Source organism: Globicephala melas, chromosome 15, assembly GCF_963455315.2.
Source record: "Globicephala melas chromosome 15, mGloMel1.2, whole genome shotgun sequence".
Taxonomy (NCBI): domain Eukaryota; kingdom Metazoa; phylum Chordata; class Mammalia; order Artiodactyla; family Delphinidae; genus Globicephala; species Globicephala melas.
In genome coordinates, this window is record NC_083328.1 from 74,126,099 (window position 1) to 74,140,724 (window position 14,626).

Consider the following 14,626-nt stretch of genomic DNA (forward strand, 5'->3'; position numbering starts at 1 on the left):
ATCCACTGACTAAATAAAACCCTGACCTTAGCTAGGAACTCAGAAGTCCAGCTATGCCCACTCCTTCCAAATAACCACCCATTCATAATGAAGCAAGTCCTTTATGTGTCATGGGTGAAGTGTCCAGCTTCACGATGAAATCTAGCAACGGCTTCCTCAATGTCTCCATCCACCTTCACTGCCAGGACAACTACTGAGCCTCAGTCCCTGACTCTAGCCCTCACCACAGTGCTTTTCTGGAAAAGGAGGGGGAAGGGGAAGGAAAAGAAGAAGAAGAGGGGGAGAAGGGAGAGGGAAGGTGAAGGAGGGGAGGAGGGGGAGGGGAGGGGGTGAATATCAACAGGAAGCTCTTCCTGAGAGCTCAGGATGGGCTGAGCGGCCACAAGCATAAGGCATAAGCACTTTTTTTTTTTTTTTTTTGCAGTACATGGGCCTCTCACCGTTGTGGCCTCTCCCGTTGCGGAGCACAGGCTCCGGACGCGCAGGCTCAGCGGCCATGGCTCACGGGCCCAGCCGCTCCGTGGCATGTGGGATCTTTCCAGACCAGGGCACGAACCCATGTCCCCTGCATCGGCAGGCGGACTCTCAACCACTGCGCCACCAGGGAAGCCCGGCATAAGCACTTTGATGTAGTATCTCATTTAATCCTCACAAAACCCTCAGAGGTAGGTATTGTTATCATCCTCATGCTCCAGATAAGGAAACTGAGCTGCAGAAGGATAAGTCACTTGCCAGGGTCACACAGCCTGTCCATGGCAGGGCCAGGCTATCAGCCAGCCCACACCCAGCCACCCCAAACGCTGACCTGTCCACTGCCAGGAACTGCCCACCCCTCCCCTTTCCCAGACCCACGCCTGCATGGAGCACTCCAGCCCTCAACAGCTGAGAGCTCCTCTGCTCTTTCACTCTGTTCTTGTCAGTTACTTCTCTGCTGTCCAGTCAAGCAGCCTCAGCCTCTCTGAGTCTTAGATCATGTCCCTCCTCGGCTCCAAGGGCTCTAGTGGCTTCCACCCCACTGAGAATCAGGTCCAACATTCTCACCAGCCCTCACCTCCTGCCACTCTCTGTGCAAGCTGCTCCAGCCACATGAGCCTTCACCACACCAGCATGACCCCCCTGCCCCAGAGCCTTTGCACTTACTGTTCCCTCAGCCTGGAATGCTTTCCCTGGATGCTCCCATGGCTAACTTCTTAAAGCCCCCTGTTCAAACATCACTACCTCTGTGAAGCCATCCCCACTCAGCCTACCTAAGAAGAGCAACTCACTCCCACCCCTGCACCCTTTTTCCCTGTCTCTGCCTTGTTTTCCTCACTAGCATTTATCACTAGCTGGCACTCTGTGTATTTGCTTGTTTATTTGTTCACTGTCTGTCCTTCCACCCATATGCAAGCTCCAGGAGGGGGAGGAGCTCCTGGCCTTGTTCGCTATCATAGCACCTAGGGTGGTGGGCAGGTCTGTGAAGGAATGAATGTACGCAAGCATGAGCATTTCTGCGGCCTCACAGTCCATCTGGGGCTGTCTCAGACTCAGCCTCTCTCATGCACGGATCGGTCATAGGAAGACAACCCTTGTCCATGAGAGAAAAAAGAGCCACAGATGAATGGAAGGAGGAAGCCCCGCAAAGACCCTCCTGTGCAGAGCTCAGAGAAGGGGGTCCCTGGGCCGCGTGGGAACCACAAATGCTCTGTGAGTCCTCCCTCACAGAGCTCTGGCTGGAAGATCTCTCTCCCTCCTGAAGCCTCCAACTTAGACGCTCAGACAAACCCTGGAGCCATCTTCGGGGCAGCTATGGGGGAGAGGGAGGTGGGTGAGGAGGGGCTCACCCTCAGGGCCCTGCAAGGTGGAGTCAGCCCCTAAAAGCACATCCCCCTTGCCTCACCCTAGTCTCCTGGGTCTCCCTGCACATCCAACCACCAGCAAATCCTGTCGGCACCACCTTCTAAACGCCTGTCCCCTGTCTGCCACCTCCCTGGTCAGGGCCACCACCATCTCCCACCTGGACTACGGCACTGCCTCTTCCCTGGTCAGCCTGCTGCCTCTCCTGCTCCAGCCCACACAGCAACTGAGGGATCCTGTAAAAACACAACCCACTCACGTTCCTCCCCTGCTCTCACCCCGCCAAAGGCCGGCTTCCCAAGCACCTGGAAGCAAATCCCAATTCCTAACCTCGCCAGGAAAGATCTGGCCCCAGACACCTGCCCACTCACACCGCTCCTCACGCCCACCTCACATCCCAGGGCCTTTGCACTTGCTATTCCTTCTGCTCGAACAACTCTAGGTACTCTACGCGGCTGCTCCCTCCCAAGGCTCAGTGACAATGCCACCTCCTTGCCGGGCCTCCCTGCCTGCCCTCCTAACACAGGCCATCCACACCCAGCCCTGATGCTATCAACCCCGCCCCCTGCATTACAGTTTTCACAGCCCTGACACAGTCTGAAGTGATCCGTGACTCATTCTTTCAGGTTCTGTCTGTCTCCCACCCACCCCAAGCACCCCAGCTGTGAGACCGACAAGGTCAGGAATAACGCTCCCGTTAACCCCGTATGCCCAGCACACACCCATACCAGGAACTAGAAAAATATTTGAAGAATCAAAATCTAAGCTCTTATGTTGGGTTCCAGCTCAAATGTCACCTCTCCCTAACGCTCCAGCCAGAGGCGATCTCTGGTGGCCTCCCAGAGTTCTTTACCACAGCATGGCACCCTCCCCACTGTCCTCCAGCTGGGAAGTTCTGGTCAGAAGGACACACAGCCACCCTGGGCCTGGCGTCGAGCTGCGATCTCTGTCTCACCGTGTGACAGGATTCTCCGAGTGGGCCCAGCGAGGCTGGGGAGAGGCGACCTAGGGGCAGCACTCGAGAATACTTTTATCTTGATCTTAATAACTATGGCTATCCTATCAAATCCATGAGTCATGAACGCTCTTGCTTAAGAGCAGACTGAAGTTTTAGGGACTTCCCTGGTGGTCCAGTGGCAGGGGCTCCACGCTCCCAGTGTGGGGGGCCCGAGTTTGATCCCTGGTCAGGGAACTAGATCCCACATGCCGCAACTAAGAGTTCGCATGCCACAACGAAGAAGCCGCATGACACAACTAAAAGATCCTGCGTGCCACAACTGGGGATCCCACATGCCGCAACAAAGATCAAAGATCCCGCATGCTGCAACTAAGACCTGGCACAGCCAAATAAATAAATATATTTAAAAACTATTTTAAAAAAAAGAGGAAACTGAAGTTTTAAAAAAGGAAGGAGGGTCAGATTAAGTAAAAATATTATATAAATCATGTTGTAGCCGGTATATGAATATGACAAAAATCATAAGACTGATGTTGCAGTAAGTCTTAGGAAACACTAATGGATGGATGGATGGATGGATGGGTGGATGGACGGATAGGAGGGAGGATGGACATGGATATATGGATGGGTGGATGGGTGGATGGGTGGATGAACAGGAGGGAGGGAAGAAGGAGAAAAAGAATGAAGTGAAAGGGAGGAAAGAAGGAGAAAAATGGGCCACACACATAGTAGGGGCTCAAAAAATATACTGAATTAACCCGTCAACAAAGGAAGCACAGTGCTGTGTTGAGGAGCCAGAGCCCTAGAACCGCACTGCTGGGTCACATCCTGGTTCAACCTGTCCTCCCTGTGGGGCCCTGGGCAAGTGACATAACCTCTCTGTGCCTCAGTTCCCTCATCTGTAAAATGGAACAATAAGAATTACCTCCATTAAGGTGTCAGGAGGACTAAGCGAGCTCACGGGTGTCGAACGCCCAGGACGCAGCTTGATACACCCGAAGTGCTTGATATGTATCAGCTAATAGTAAGAAAAAGTCATTGAATCCATCCTCAGACCAGCACAGGAAAATGACCCAAAATCTCACCCCTTCACCTCTTCAAAAGCAGCCTGAAGTCCCACTGGCCTCCCCAGAAAGTTTTCCAGGAATGAAAGAGAAAAGAGGTGAACAAAGGCCTCCACAGCCCCCAGGCTCAATGGGACTAGGAGGGCAGTGGGCAGCAAGGTAATCTGAGAAGTTTAACAGGGAAAAAGAACACGGGGTGGGGGAGAAAAAGAGGCTAAATTCAGTAGCCCAGGCTGCCTCTCCAGATAGCTAAATTCTGCTCTGTTACTTCTGCGTGCTTCAGCTTTTCTTAGCCTCCAAGGGGCTTTTGCCTAAATTAGTGCCTGCAATATGCCGCAGAGAAGAAAGGGAAGGTGAGGAGAAGCAGAGAAAGACTCAGAGTCCGCTGGGCCTGCCAAACCTGCGCTGACTGCCCAAAGGGTCAAAGTCAAATCACAGAGCCTTCCCCCAAGGCCACGGCCGGCAGGGTCATACCCACGGCCCACAGCCCAGCCCTCAGCGCCCCCAACACTTTCCCTGCCACATCCCGACCTCAGGAGCAGCAAACAACTCCTCCATCCACCGACCACCTGTGGCCACCTGCCCTCCCCAATCAGCTCAAACGTCACTGGCTGCTCAGGTGGCTGGGTTCACTGCCCAAGAACCCCAGCATGGGTTTATTTCTGGAGGAAAAGGAAATAGAGCGAGCACATGCACGCATAATGTACACACTCTACTAATGCGTGGCGATGCCTATGCAGAATATAGCACCCCCGCTAACGAGCTCAGGCCCACATGCAGATTCACGCTCGCGCATCACACGCTCACATCACTCCCTGCAGTAAACACACAGAGAAACGCACGCGGAAATAGTCACCTTCGCGCTGTTTCTGCCAGATGGCAGAGCCTTGGTGGTTCCTGCATCTGTCTGCACGTCTGTCTGCGCTTGTGTGTGTGTGTAATATTAACGATGGCTGATGTTACTGGGTTCCTGCCATGTGCCAGGTACTGTCCTACGTGCTACATCAACCCCATAACGTAGGTATTATTATTACCCCTATTTGACAGATGAGGAAACTGAAACACGGAGGCAGAGTCACTGGCCCCGAGATTATGCTGCTGGTGAGTGGCAGAGCTGGAATTCGAACCCAGGAAGTCCGGCTCCCAAGCCTGCACCCACGTCACTGCTTTATGCTGCTGCAACCAGCCGGGCTCCACATGCACCCTGAGCACCAGCTACGTATTAATTCCTGAAATAATGGGTTAGCCCCATTTTGTGGATGTACAGATTAGAGAACAGAGGCACCAAGAGGTTAAACAACTTGCCCAAGGTCACAGCTGGGAAGGGGCAGGGCTGGGGTTGGAACCAGAGATTGACTCTAGATCCCAGGCCCTGACGCGCCAGGGGGCTTCCAGCTGTAGAAAGGTAGTTAACTCCTAAAGTCAAAGGCAGGGGCTGTACAGCGAGCACCCGTTATGAGCGAGCCATGGTTTCATGACCCTGGGGGGAAGAGGCAGGGATCCCCAATGACCAGATGCCACGGGGGCCCTCACCAAGCCCACCATGCCAGTGAGGGGCCAGACTGAAACACGACTGGCACAGACATGAGCCCGAAACCCCCAGGGAAGGTCCAGAAATGCCCGCAGTCAAGGTCGGGGGCCCAGCGACGCCCCTCCCCACCCAACAGGGCAGAGTGTGCAAACTGGCAACCCACGGGCTTGGCCCACAGACGTGTTTTGTTTGGCCAACACGGTGTCTGTTAAAAATATGACTGAGTTGCCAACTTTTAAAAATTGAGTGATTTCATACACAAGACTCCATGTTTCCGGCTGTTGGAAAACATCTTTAAAAAGTCAGGAGATCTGGCAACACTGGGTTTGTGTTCCCACACGGGAACTGCTGCTCAGCTGCCCCTTTACACGGGACATGGGACACGGCACCTCCGGTCCTCCAGAAGGCATGGGGTCAGGGCTCTGGAGCTCGCCCACCAGGCTCACTGATATCTGAGCCCTGCCATGCCCTCACTGTGTGATCGTGGGCCAATTACTGCTTCTATGCCTCAGTTTCCTCACCTGTAAAAGGGCAGCCACCCAATAGGACAGGTGCCTGGAACCCAGTAAGCACTCGATAAGTGTTAAATGGCATCGCTGTCTCTCCAACATCAAGGCCAAAGGCTTGAGGTACTGTTTTGTAATAGTAAGAGCTAGCACACATAGTACTTGCTATTGCCGGGAACTGTCCTAAGGGTTGTACTTTTTTTTTTTCCTTTTTTTATAAATTTATTTATTTATTTATTTTGGGCTGCGTTGGGTCTTCATTGCTGCACGCGGGCTTTCTCTAGTTGCGGCGAGCGGGGGCTACTCTTCGTTGCGGTGCACGGGCTTCTCATTGCGGTGGCTTCTCTTGCTGCAGAGCACGGGCTCTTGGCGCGCGGGCTTCAGTAGTTGTGGCACATGGGCTCAGTAGTTGTAGCTCGCGGGCTCTAGAGCACAGGCTCAGTAATTGTGGCACAGGGGTTAGCTGCTCCGCGGCATGTGGGATCTTCCCGCACCAGGGCTTGAACCCATGTCCCCTGCATTGGCAGGCAGATTCCTAACCACTGCACCACCAGGGAAGTCCCAAGAGTTGTACTTTTAAGGGCTCATTTAATCTTCCCAAGAAAGCCATGAGGCCACTCCTAGGTATATATACTCAAGAAAAGTGAAAACCTATGTCTGTACAAAAACTTGTACACGAATGTTCATAGCAGCATTATTCATAACAGCCAGACAGTGGAAACAACCCAAATGTCCATCCACTAATGAATGGATAAAAAAAGGTGATATATCCAGATAATGGACTAATATTCAGCCATAAAAAGGAATGAAATTCTGACACATCTACAACATGGATGAACCTTGAAAAAGTCATGCTAAGCGAAAGAAACCACACATTGTATAATTCCAAATCTGTAGAGACAGAAAACAGATTGGTGGCTGCCAGGGATGGGGGAGGGGAAGAATGGAGGGGGTCTACTAATGGGTTTGGGGTTTCTTCTTGGGGTGATGGAATGTTCTGGAATTAGAAAGCAGTGATGGTGCACAACCTTGTGACTATATAAAAGCCAGTGGTACGGACGTTGTTAACGGTAAATTTTGCAGTGTATGAATTGTATCTCAATTTTAAAAAAAAATTAAAGAAGCATCTATGAGACAAATATTCTTATCTCTGTTTTATACATGAAAAAACCAAGGCACATGGAGATTAAAGATATCCAGGCTGATGCTGAAACAAGAGAAACAAAAAGACAGATGGTGAGGTGACGTCATTTTTCCTACACCTGGCTACTCTACCTGTCAACCCATGGGCATCTGGGTTTGCAACTTCACACAGGCAAATCATTTCCTCTCTCTGGGCTCCAGTCAAAGGCCAGACTGAGATGGCTCTTATCTAGATCCCTTTAAGGTCTTCAAGGATCCTACAAGACTAGGGCATTGTAGTGGAACACTATTTATTCATATCTATAGGGACAGCTGTGGCCATTAATAAATGATGACTTTAACGACCGACAGTGGGAAATGGCCCTCTCCCAGGTGCATGGGAAGAAAACATTCTGGGTTTTCTGAGTCCAAGCCCTTCACACGGCTGGCTCAAATGTCAGAGCAAGGGGGCTCAGCAGCCCACCTCCTCCTAAGAGGGTCTGACCAGGAGGACCGTCCCATCAGGGGAGGATGCCTTACTCACCAGGCAGGAAGACTACCTCACCGGGTTAGAGGGCCACCTCCCTCAGCAGGAGGAAACCCCACGAGACAAGAGGAGCCTCCTGTTCACAGGGTGGGAGGACCACCCCTCCCTCACCTGGAAGACCCCTCCATGGGACAACAGAAACTCCTCCCTCGCAAGATGGGAAGACCATCCTTACCCCGTTTGGGGCAGCAGGATCTCACTGGGCTGGTGGTGGCTGGAGCTGCAGCTTTTCTGCAAACAAGCACCTAGAAAGTGCAGTCCTTTCTCTGAGCACAGAAGGGTCCCCAAGGGTGCCCTGCATTGGGGGTCTCTGAGGCAGCCCCAGTCTCAGATGCAGGGACCAATCTGCAAATGATGATGCATTAGAAGCCAGACAGAGAGAGGGAGAGACACAGAGAAAGAAACAGAGAATATGACCGAGGAGGAAAAGCAGAGGGAAGGGAAGGGAAGGGACAGACCCAGGTTGACAGAGAGCTCAGTAGGAAGCTGGAGGCAGGGCTGGGGACAGAAAGCAAATGGGGAGAATGAACACAAGTGTGCTCAAAGCCAGCAGCAAAGAGGCCCGGATGCAGAGGGAGGACCCCCCAGAGGCCTGAGTTTGGGGGTCCTTCCCACATGAAATGGCAGCACCAGCGCCGCGGCCGTCCAGGGTTTCTCTGGCCCGTGCTGCTCCCACGGGTCTACAGCGTGGGGCATATCTCTGCAAACCTCTTCAAGGGCCTTTTTGGCAAAAAAGAAATGCACATTCTCATGGTGGACCTAGATGCTGCGGGAAAGCCCACCATCCTGTACAAACTGAAGCTGGGTGAAATCGTGACCACCATTCCCACTATAGGCTTCAACGTGGAAACCGTGGAATACAAGACCATCAGCTTCACTGTGTGGGACGTGAGCGGCCAGGACAAGATCCGGCCTCTGTGGCGCCACTACTTCCAGAACACACAAGGTCTCATGTGACTTCGTGGTTGACAGCAATGACAGAGAGCGTGTGAATGAAGCCCGAGAGGAGCACATGAGGATGCTGGCAGAAGACGAGCTCAGGGACACCGTTCCGCTCGTGTTTGCTAACAAACAGGACCTCCCCAATGCCATGAATGCAGCTGAGATCGCGGACAAGCTGGGTCTGCACTCTCTGTGCCACAGGAACTGGTACATTCAGGCCACCTGTGCTACCAGAGGGGACGGGCTCTATGAGGGACTGGACTGGCTGTCTAATCAGCTCCAGAACCAGAAGTGAGCTGTACTCCTCTCTCCTCCCCTCTCACTCCCTCCTTCTACCCTCGCTTTACTCTCATGTGGCAAACGTGCCCCTGGGGTGTGAGGGCCAGAAGCCGTCTCCATGGTCGGTCACGGTGTGCTTCACTGTGCTGTAAGTGTGCAGACGCCGCCTGCACCTGGGTTTTTATTTAACGTAAATGGTTTTTGTTTCCAATGAGGCAGTTTCTGGTACTCCTATGCAATATTACTCAGCTTTTTTTAATTATAAAAAGAAAACCAACCCATTGTTTAGTACTGAGAAGGGATTTTAGGCACACGGGTCATCCAGGAGTCGCTGTGTCAGAAAAGCCTGATGTTCCTCTTCTGGGCCTTACATCTGTGTTGAGATCCATTTTGGTGGTTGGTTTTCAACCCAAACTCAGTGCATTTTTTAAAATAGTTACAAATACAAGATAAGGAGAACACTTGGACACACAGAAGGGTGAAATGTGCCTAGTGTAGGTTCTGCAGTAATGGCCTGAGTCCAGTCCACCAGTGGTCTGTTTCCCGTTGGGAACATGAAACGGGGCAGAACCAGCTATGATCCATTCTGCATAGTCACAATAGGGGGTCCCTATGATTTGCTCTGTCTTGGGTCATCCCACACTCCATAGCGTTTGTGCTTGTATCTGTGCTTACGTGGCTGCCCAGGAGATGGGCTGGAGGCTGCAGCCACCGCTCTCAGACCCCTTGGAGGAAGCCCAGCCTTTTCTCGGGTCAGCACGGGCACTTTGGCTGGAACACTCTTGTTTGAGCGGGAGCCCTGCAGTCCCCTTGCTTGCCTGCTCCGGGCTCTCTGGGGTCTCACCAGCAGGAGCGCGGCTGGTCATCCTTGAGCCCCAGCACCTCGGAGCCCCTGTCTACATGTGCTTTCACTCCCTCAGCCTGCAAGGGTCAGATCTGCCATCAAAAAATGATAACCTCTACTTTTTTCTTTTGTATTTTGATAAACACTGAAGAAGCTGGAGCTGTTAAACTTTATCTTGGGGAAAACCTCAGAACTGGTTTATTTGGTGTCGTGGAACCTCTTACTGCTTTCAATACACAATTAGTAATCAAAACAAAAAACAAAACAAACAAAAAAGAAATGGCAGCACCAGGCCTGCCCAGGAGCTCCCATCAGTGGGAGAGAGGGGAATGGGGGCTGGGGGGCAGCTTCTCCAGCCAGGCAGCAGCCTGCCAGGGCAGCCTCAGCCAGGGAGGAAGCCGGCTGGTCAGGCTGGGGGCTGGGTTTGGATGTGCCAAGCATCCAGCCAGGTTGTCATGGCCACGGAGACAAAGAGAGGGGCTGATGAGGGGCCCCAGCCGCCTACGGTCCCCAGGGAAGCCCAGTCTCTCTCTAGGACCTGCTTAACCAGGGCTCCAGGCTGTTGGCCAACCGCACATCCACGGGGAAGCCTGCAGGTCAGGGCCTATCCAGCTGCCTGGGTTGGAGAGGGGCATGAAAATCATGGCCCAGGCAAGGTCAGCAAAGAAAAGATCCCCAAGCATCTAGACTTTGCCAGCCAATCCTAAACACCTAACCTGCCTGGGCCTCAATTTTTTCATCCATTAAATGGGAAGAAGATCCCTCAGCTCATTCTATCTCCCAGGGGTAAGGAGCTTATATGGAGAGAATCAAATGTCAGAACAACAGATTAATAATAAAGCTCACATTTATGGAGGTCATACCATGGGCCAGGGCCTGCTCTTAGCACTTTCCCCATCCTAACACAGCATTCCTCCAACTATCTGTTGGGAAGAACTATTTTCGTCTTTAATTTCTAATCCGTTTGAGACTAATACTTTCGAAAATTGCAGTAAAAGTGAATTACTAGAAAAACAAAGTAAAAAGGCAGACTACATGCCTAATTTTCTAGTCCTGGACTAAACTGGCATAAAATTACTCTGTGAAATTGCTATAAAACTTTAAATGTTTACTCTCAGTTTCTGTCCTTATCTCCATGCAAACCACACTGAGTCACACTCTTAGAGCAGGTGACCTTCACGACCACCCAGGAAGTAGGTCCTAGAGCAGGCATGAGGGCGGCCTGCACAATGGCTAAGAGTTCTAGCAGCCCAGGTCCTTGTACCGGCCCTGCCACTTCCTGGCAAAGGACTTCAATACCTCTGTGCCTCAGTTTCCCTATCTGCAATATGAGAATAAGACTCATGGTATGTCATAAGGGTTTTGGGTGGGGATTCAATGAGTCAATCCTGCGAAACTCTTTAGAACGGTAACTGATGTATTTAAACCCTCACTAAACATCATTTATTACTGTAAAATATCATTAAATGTCAGGTGGCATTGTTACTGTGACTCTCTATCTCCTCACCCTCACCCATCAACCGCCACCAGATGAGTCAGGTATCTATTAAGATGACTAGCTTACTGTCTGCCGTTCCCGCGAGAATGCTAGCTCTATGAGGGCAGGGGCTTGGGTCAGTGCTGGTACCCATTAAACACCCACCTCAGCCTAGAACCATGCCTGGCACTTGGCGGGTGCCCTCAAAATGGGAAGAAGCATGAACTCAAATCCTGGTTCTGCCATGTATTTGCTGTGTGACCTTAAGCAAATGACTCAACCTCTCTGGGCCTCCATTTCCTTATCTGTGAGATAGCAATACAATAATGTTGCCATTGCCCATGCGTACAGGGAAGCTTGAAGAACGATGCTCCCTGTAGCACTTCTCAGCACTACACTTGGCAATGTCTGGAGACATTTTCAGTTGTCACAACTGGGGGGGAGGGGGGTTGCTACTGGCATCTAGTGGGTAGAGGCCGGGGATGCTGCTAAACACCCTACAGTGCACGGGAGGGCCCCCCACACCAAGCAATTACGCAGCCCAAACTATCAATTATGTGAAGGTTGAGAATTCCTAATATAAAAGAAAAAGAATCACCTAGATACCTATTAAGAGGGGAACGGATGTATAAACTCCAGTATAATCGTCCTGTGAAAGAGTAGGCAGAAGTTAGAAGGAATGAGCTGGAAGTGTGCAAAACAACATAAAAAGATCCCCTAGACAGTGAACAAGCCTGCGGAATACTGGGTGATCACAAGAGATTACCCTCAGGGAGCAGGTAAAGGGACGGAGCTAGAATTTAAACCAGGAGGCTGGCTCCGGAGCCTACAGCTTTAAACATGGTCTCGGTTTGAGGCCTTTTACTTAAACAAATGCACACGCTTGAAAACACACCCTGTCTTTTCCACAGGTTCATGTTTATGTATGTCAACAACACAAACACACAGGGAAAGATCTGGAACACTGCACAGTAGACTAGTAACAAGAGACATTGGAGGTGGGGGCAACCAGGGATAGGAAGGAAAAGGTTCCCTTGTCTGTAATTTTCTACAAGGAGATTTTGCATTCATATCTGTCATGTAATTAAAGATGAGCGATAAATTACACATGGACAGACCCTTTGGGGTGATCACTTGGTAATGTATAGAAATACTAAATCACTACGATATGCACCAGGAGCTAACATAGTGTTGCAGGTCAATTATACTTCAGAAAACAAACTCACAGAAAAAGAGATCAGATTCGTAGTTACCAGAGGCAGGGCGTAAGAAAATTTGGTCAAAAGGTACTAACTTCCACTTATAAGATATACAAATACTAGGGATGTAATACACAACATGACGAATACAATTAGCACCACTGTATGTTATTCATAAAAGGTGTTAAGACAGTAAATTCTGAGCTGTCACCACAAGGAAAAACACTTTTTTCTGTTTCTTTTGTTTTGCATCTGCCGGAGATGATGGGCGTTCACTAATCTTACTGTGGTGATCATTTCATGATGGACGTAAGTCAGACCATTATGCTGCACACCTGACACACAGTGCTGTAGCTCAATTACATCTCAATAAAACTGGGAGGGAAATTAAATAAATAAATACTAAAACAGATGTATATACCCTTTAACCCAAAAGTTCCCTTCCCAGAAATGAATGAACTTACAGGTGTGAAGCAGTCTGCATCTGTCATACCATCGTTTGTAATGGCGAAAGATGGGAACAACCTCAGTGTCTATCAAGAGGAGACCAGCTTTAAAAAAGCCACCATGGGGCTTCCCTGGTGGCGCAGTGGTTGAGAGTCCGCCTGCCGATGCAGGGGACACGGGCTCGTGCCCCGGTCCGGGAAGATCCCACACGCCGCGGAGCGGCTGGGCCCGTGAGCCATGGCCGCTGAGCCTGCGCGTCCGGAGCCTGTGCTCCGCAACGGGAGAGGCCACAACAGTGAGAGGTCCGCGTACCGCAAAAAAAAAAAAAAAACAAAAAGCCACCATGCATCCATCCAGTGGAATTCTATGTGCTATTATAGAACAAGCTCCAGGATACAGGGTGGAAAGGGGGACAAAGCCAAGTGCAGAAATGTGAGTACAACAGGCCATCACTTTCATGTAACAAAAGGGGTGTGTCCCATCTGAAGGGCCCAAGGTCAGCGGCTAGCTTTGGGGCGGGACCTGGGAGGCTGACTTTTTTTTTTTTTGACTTATTTTTTTAGAGTAGTTTTGGGTTCACAGCAAAATGGAGCAGAAGGTGCCCCCTGCCCCACACACGCACAGCCTCCCCCCTTATCGGCGTCCCCCACCAGAGTGGTGCATTTGTTCCAATCAATGAACGTGCGCTCATACGTTACCGAGAATCACCCAGAATCCACAGCTTACATTATGTCGTGTACATTCTACAGGTTTGGACAAATGCATAATGACATGCAACCATCACTATGCCACCACACAGAGCAGTTCCACTGCCCTAAAACTCCTCTGTGCTCCACCTCTTCACCCCTCCACACACCCCAACCCCTTGCAACTACTGACCTTTTCACTGTCTCCATAGTTCTGGGAGGCTGACTTTTTAATCTGTGTTACTTATGCCTTTTTAATTTGAACCGTGGACATGATTACATACAATACATATAAAAATAATATATAGTATACGTATATATAATTTTTAGGTACACACATATATACATATATAGTTAGGTATACGTGTATATTTATAATATTTTAAAAATTAAAAGGCACAAAAGAGCATATACTGTATGATTCTACTTTACATAAAGTTCAAAAGCAGGCAAAACTAATCTGTGATGACTGAAATCAGAACAGTAGTTACTTTGAGGGATACTGACTTGGGAGGGAACACCCTCTGGGGTGCTGGCAATATTTACCAGCTGATGTGGGTGAAGGTTACACAGATAAATTACATGTAAAAATTCATCAAGCTGTACACTTAATATTGTAGGTAAGACATGCCTGAAAAAATCTGCATGTAAGACATGCCTAAAAAAATTAAAATTAAAATTTTTCAGGAAAAAACAAAGTTCAATCACAGTGAGGGGCATTTCTAGAGAGCCCCTCATGGCCAGAGGGAACACTTTGCTTGGGGCCCTGGGAGGGGGCCAAGCTGGGGTCGAGGCACCCCCCCCACCTCGGCCCCCCAAAAGAAACCAAACGGGAATCAAGCTGGCCTTTGTGGCCGGGTCCAGCAGAACAGGACAAAGGGCCAAATGACGGCCCCCTGCCCCCTCCAGCCCCCCTAGGACACTGAAGCCCATTCATATTGGAGGCTGGCCATTTCCCCAGGGCTCCAGCCGCCCTTCTCTCCGGAGCCGGAACAATATCCCCTTTGACCACCCCCTTGTCTCCCACTTCCGCATTTAATTGCAAGTTCATGGGTATTAAGTGGCCCATACAGCTAACCTAGCTCCCTCTCCCCTCCCCGCCCCCCAAAAAAGAGGCCCACAGCGCTGTCTCTGTTCACTGCCCCTCTGTGAGCCCGCTCCTCCACAATGATCTGTCCAGAGAGAAAA

At 50.5% G+C, this 14,626-nt stretch overlaps 1 protein-coding gene and 1 pseudogene across 3 annotated transcripts in view; one reads left to right on the forward strand and one right to left on the reverse strand.

Annotated features, from left to right (window-relative positions):
- The window catches only part of PREX1 (phosphatidylinositol-3,4,5-trisphosphate dependent Rac exchange factor 1), a 197,642-nt gene that overhangs the window by 152,424 nt on the left and 30,592 nt on the right, over positions 1-14,626 (reverse strand). Inside the window, exon 1 of one of the 3 annotated variants that reach the window (XM_060284412.1) lies at positions 12,770-12,811. The exons of the other annotated variants lie outside the window; for them this stretch is intronic. Within the exon in view, the coding sequence (XP_060140395.1) occupies positions 12,770-12,796 (27 nt within the window). The 5' untranslated portion in view covers positions 12,797-12,811. Of the gene's footprint in view, positions 1-12,769; positions 12,812-14,626 lie in introns of those variants that run through there. 3 annotated transcript variants of the gene reach the window in all.
- LOC115843191 (ADP-ribosylation factor 1 pseudogene) lies at positions 8,180-8,801 on the forward strand (annotated as a pseudogene).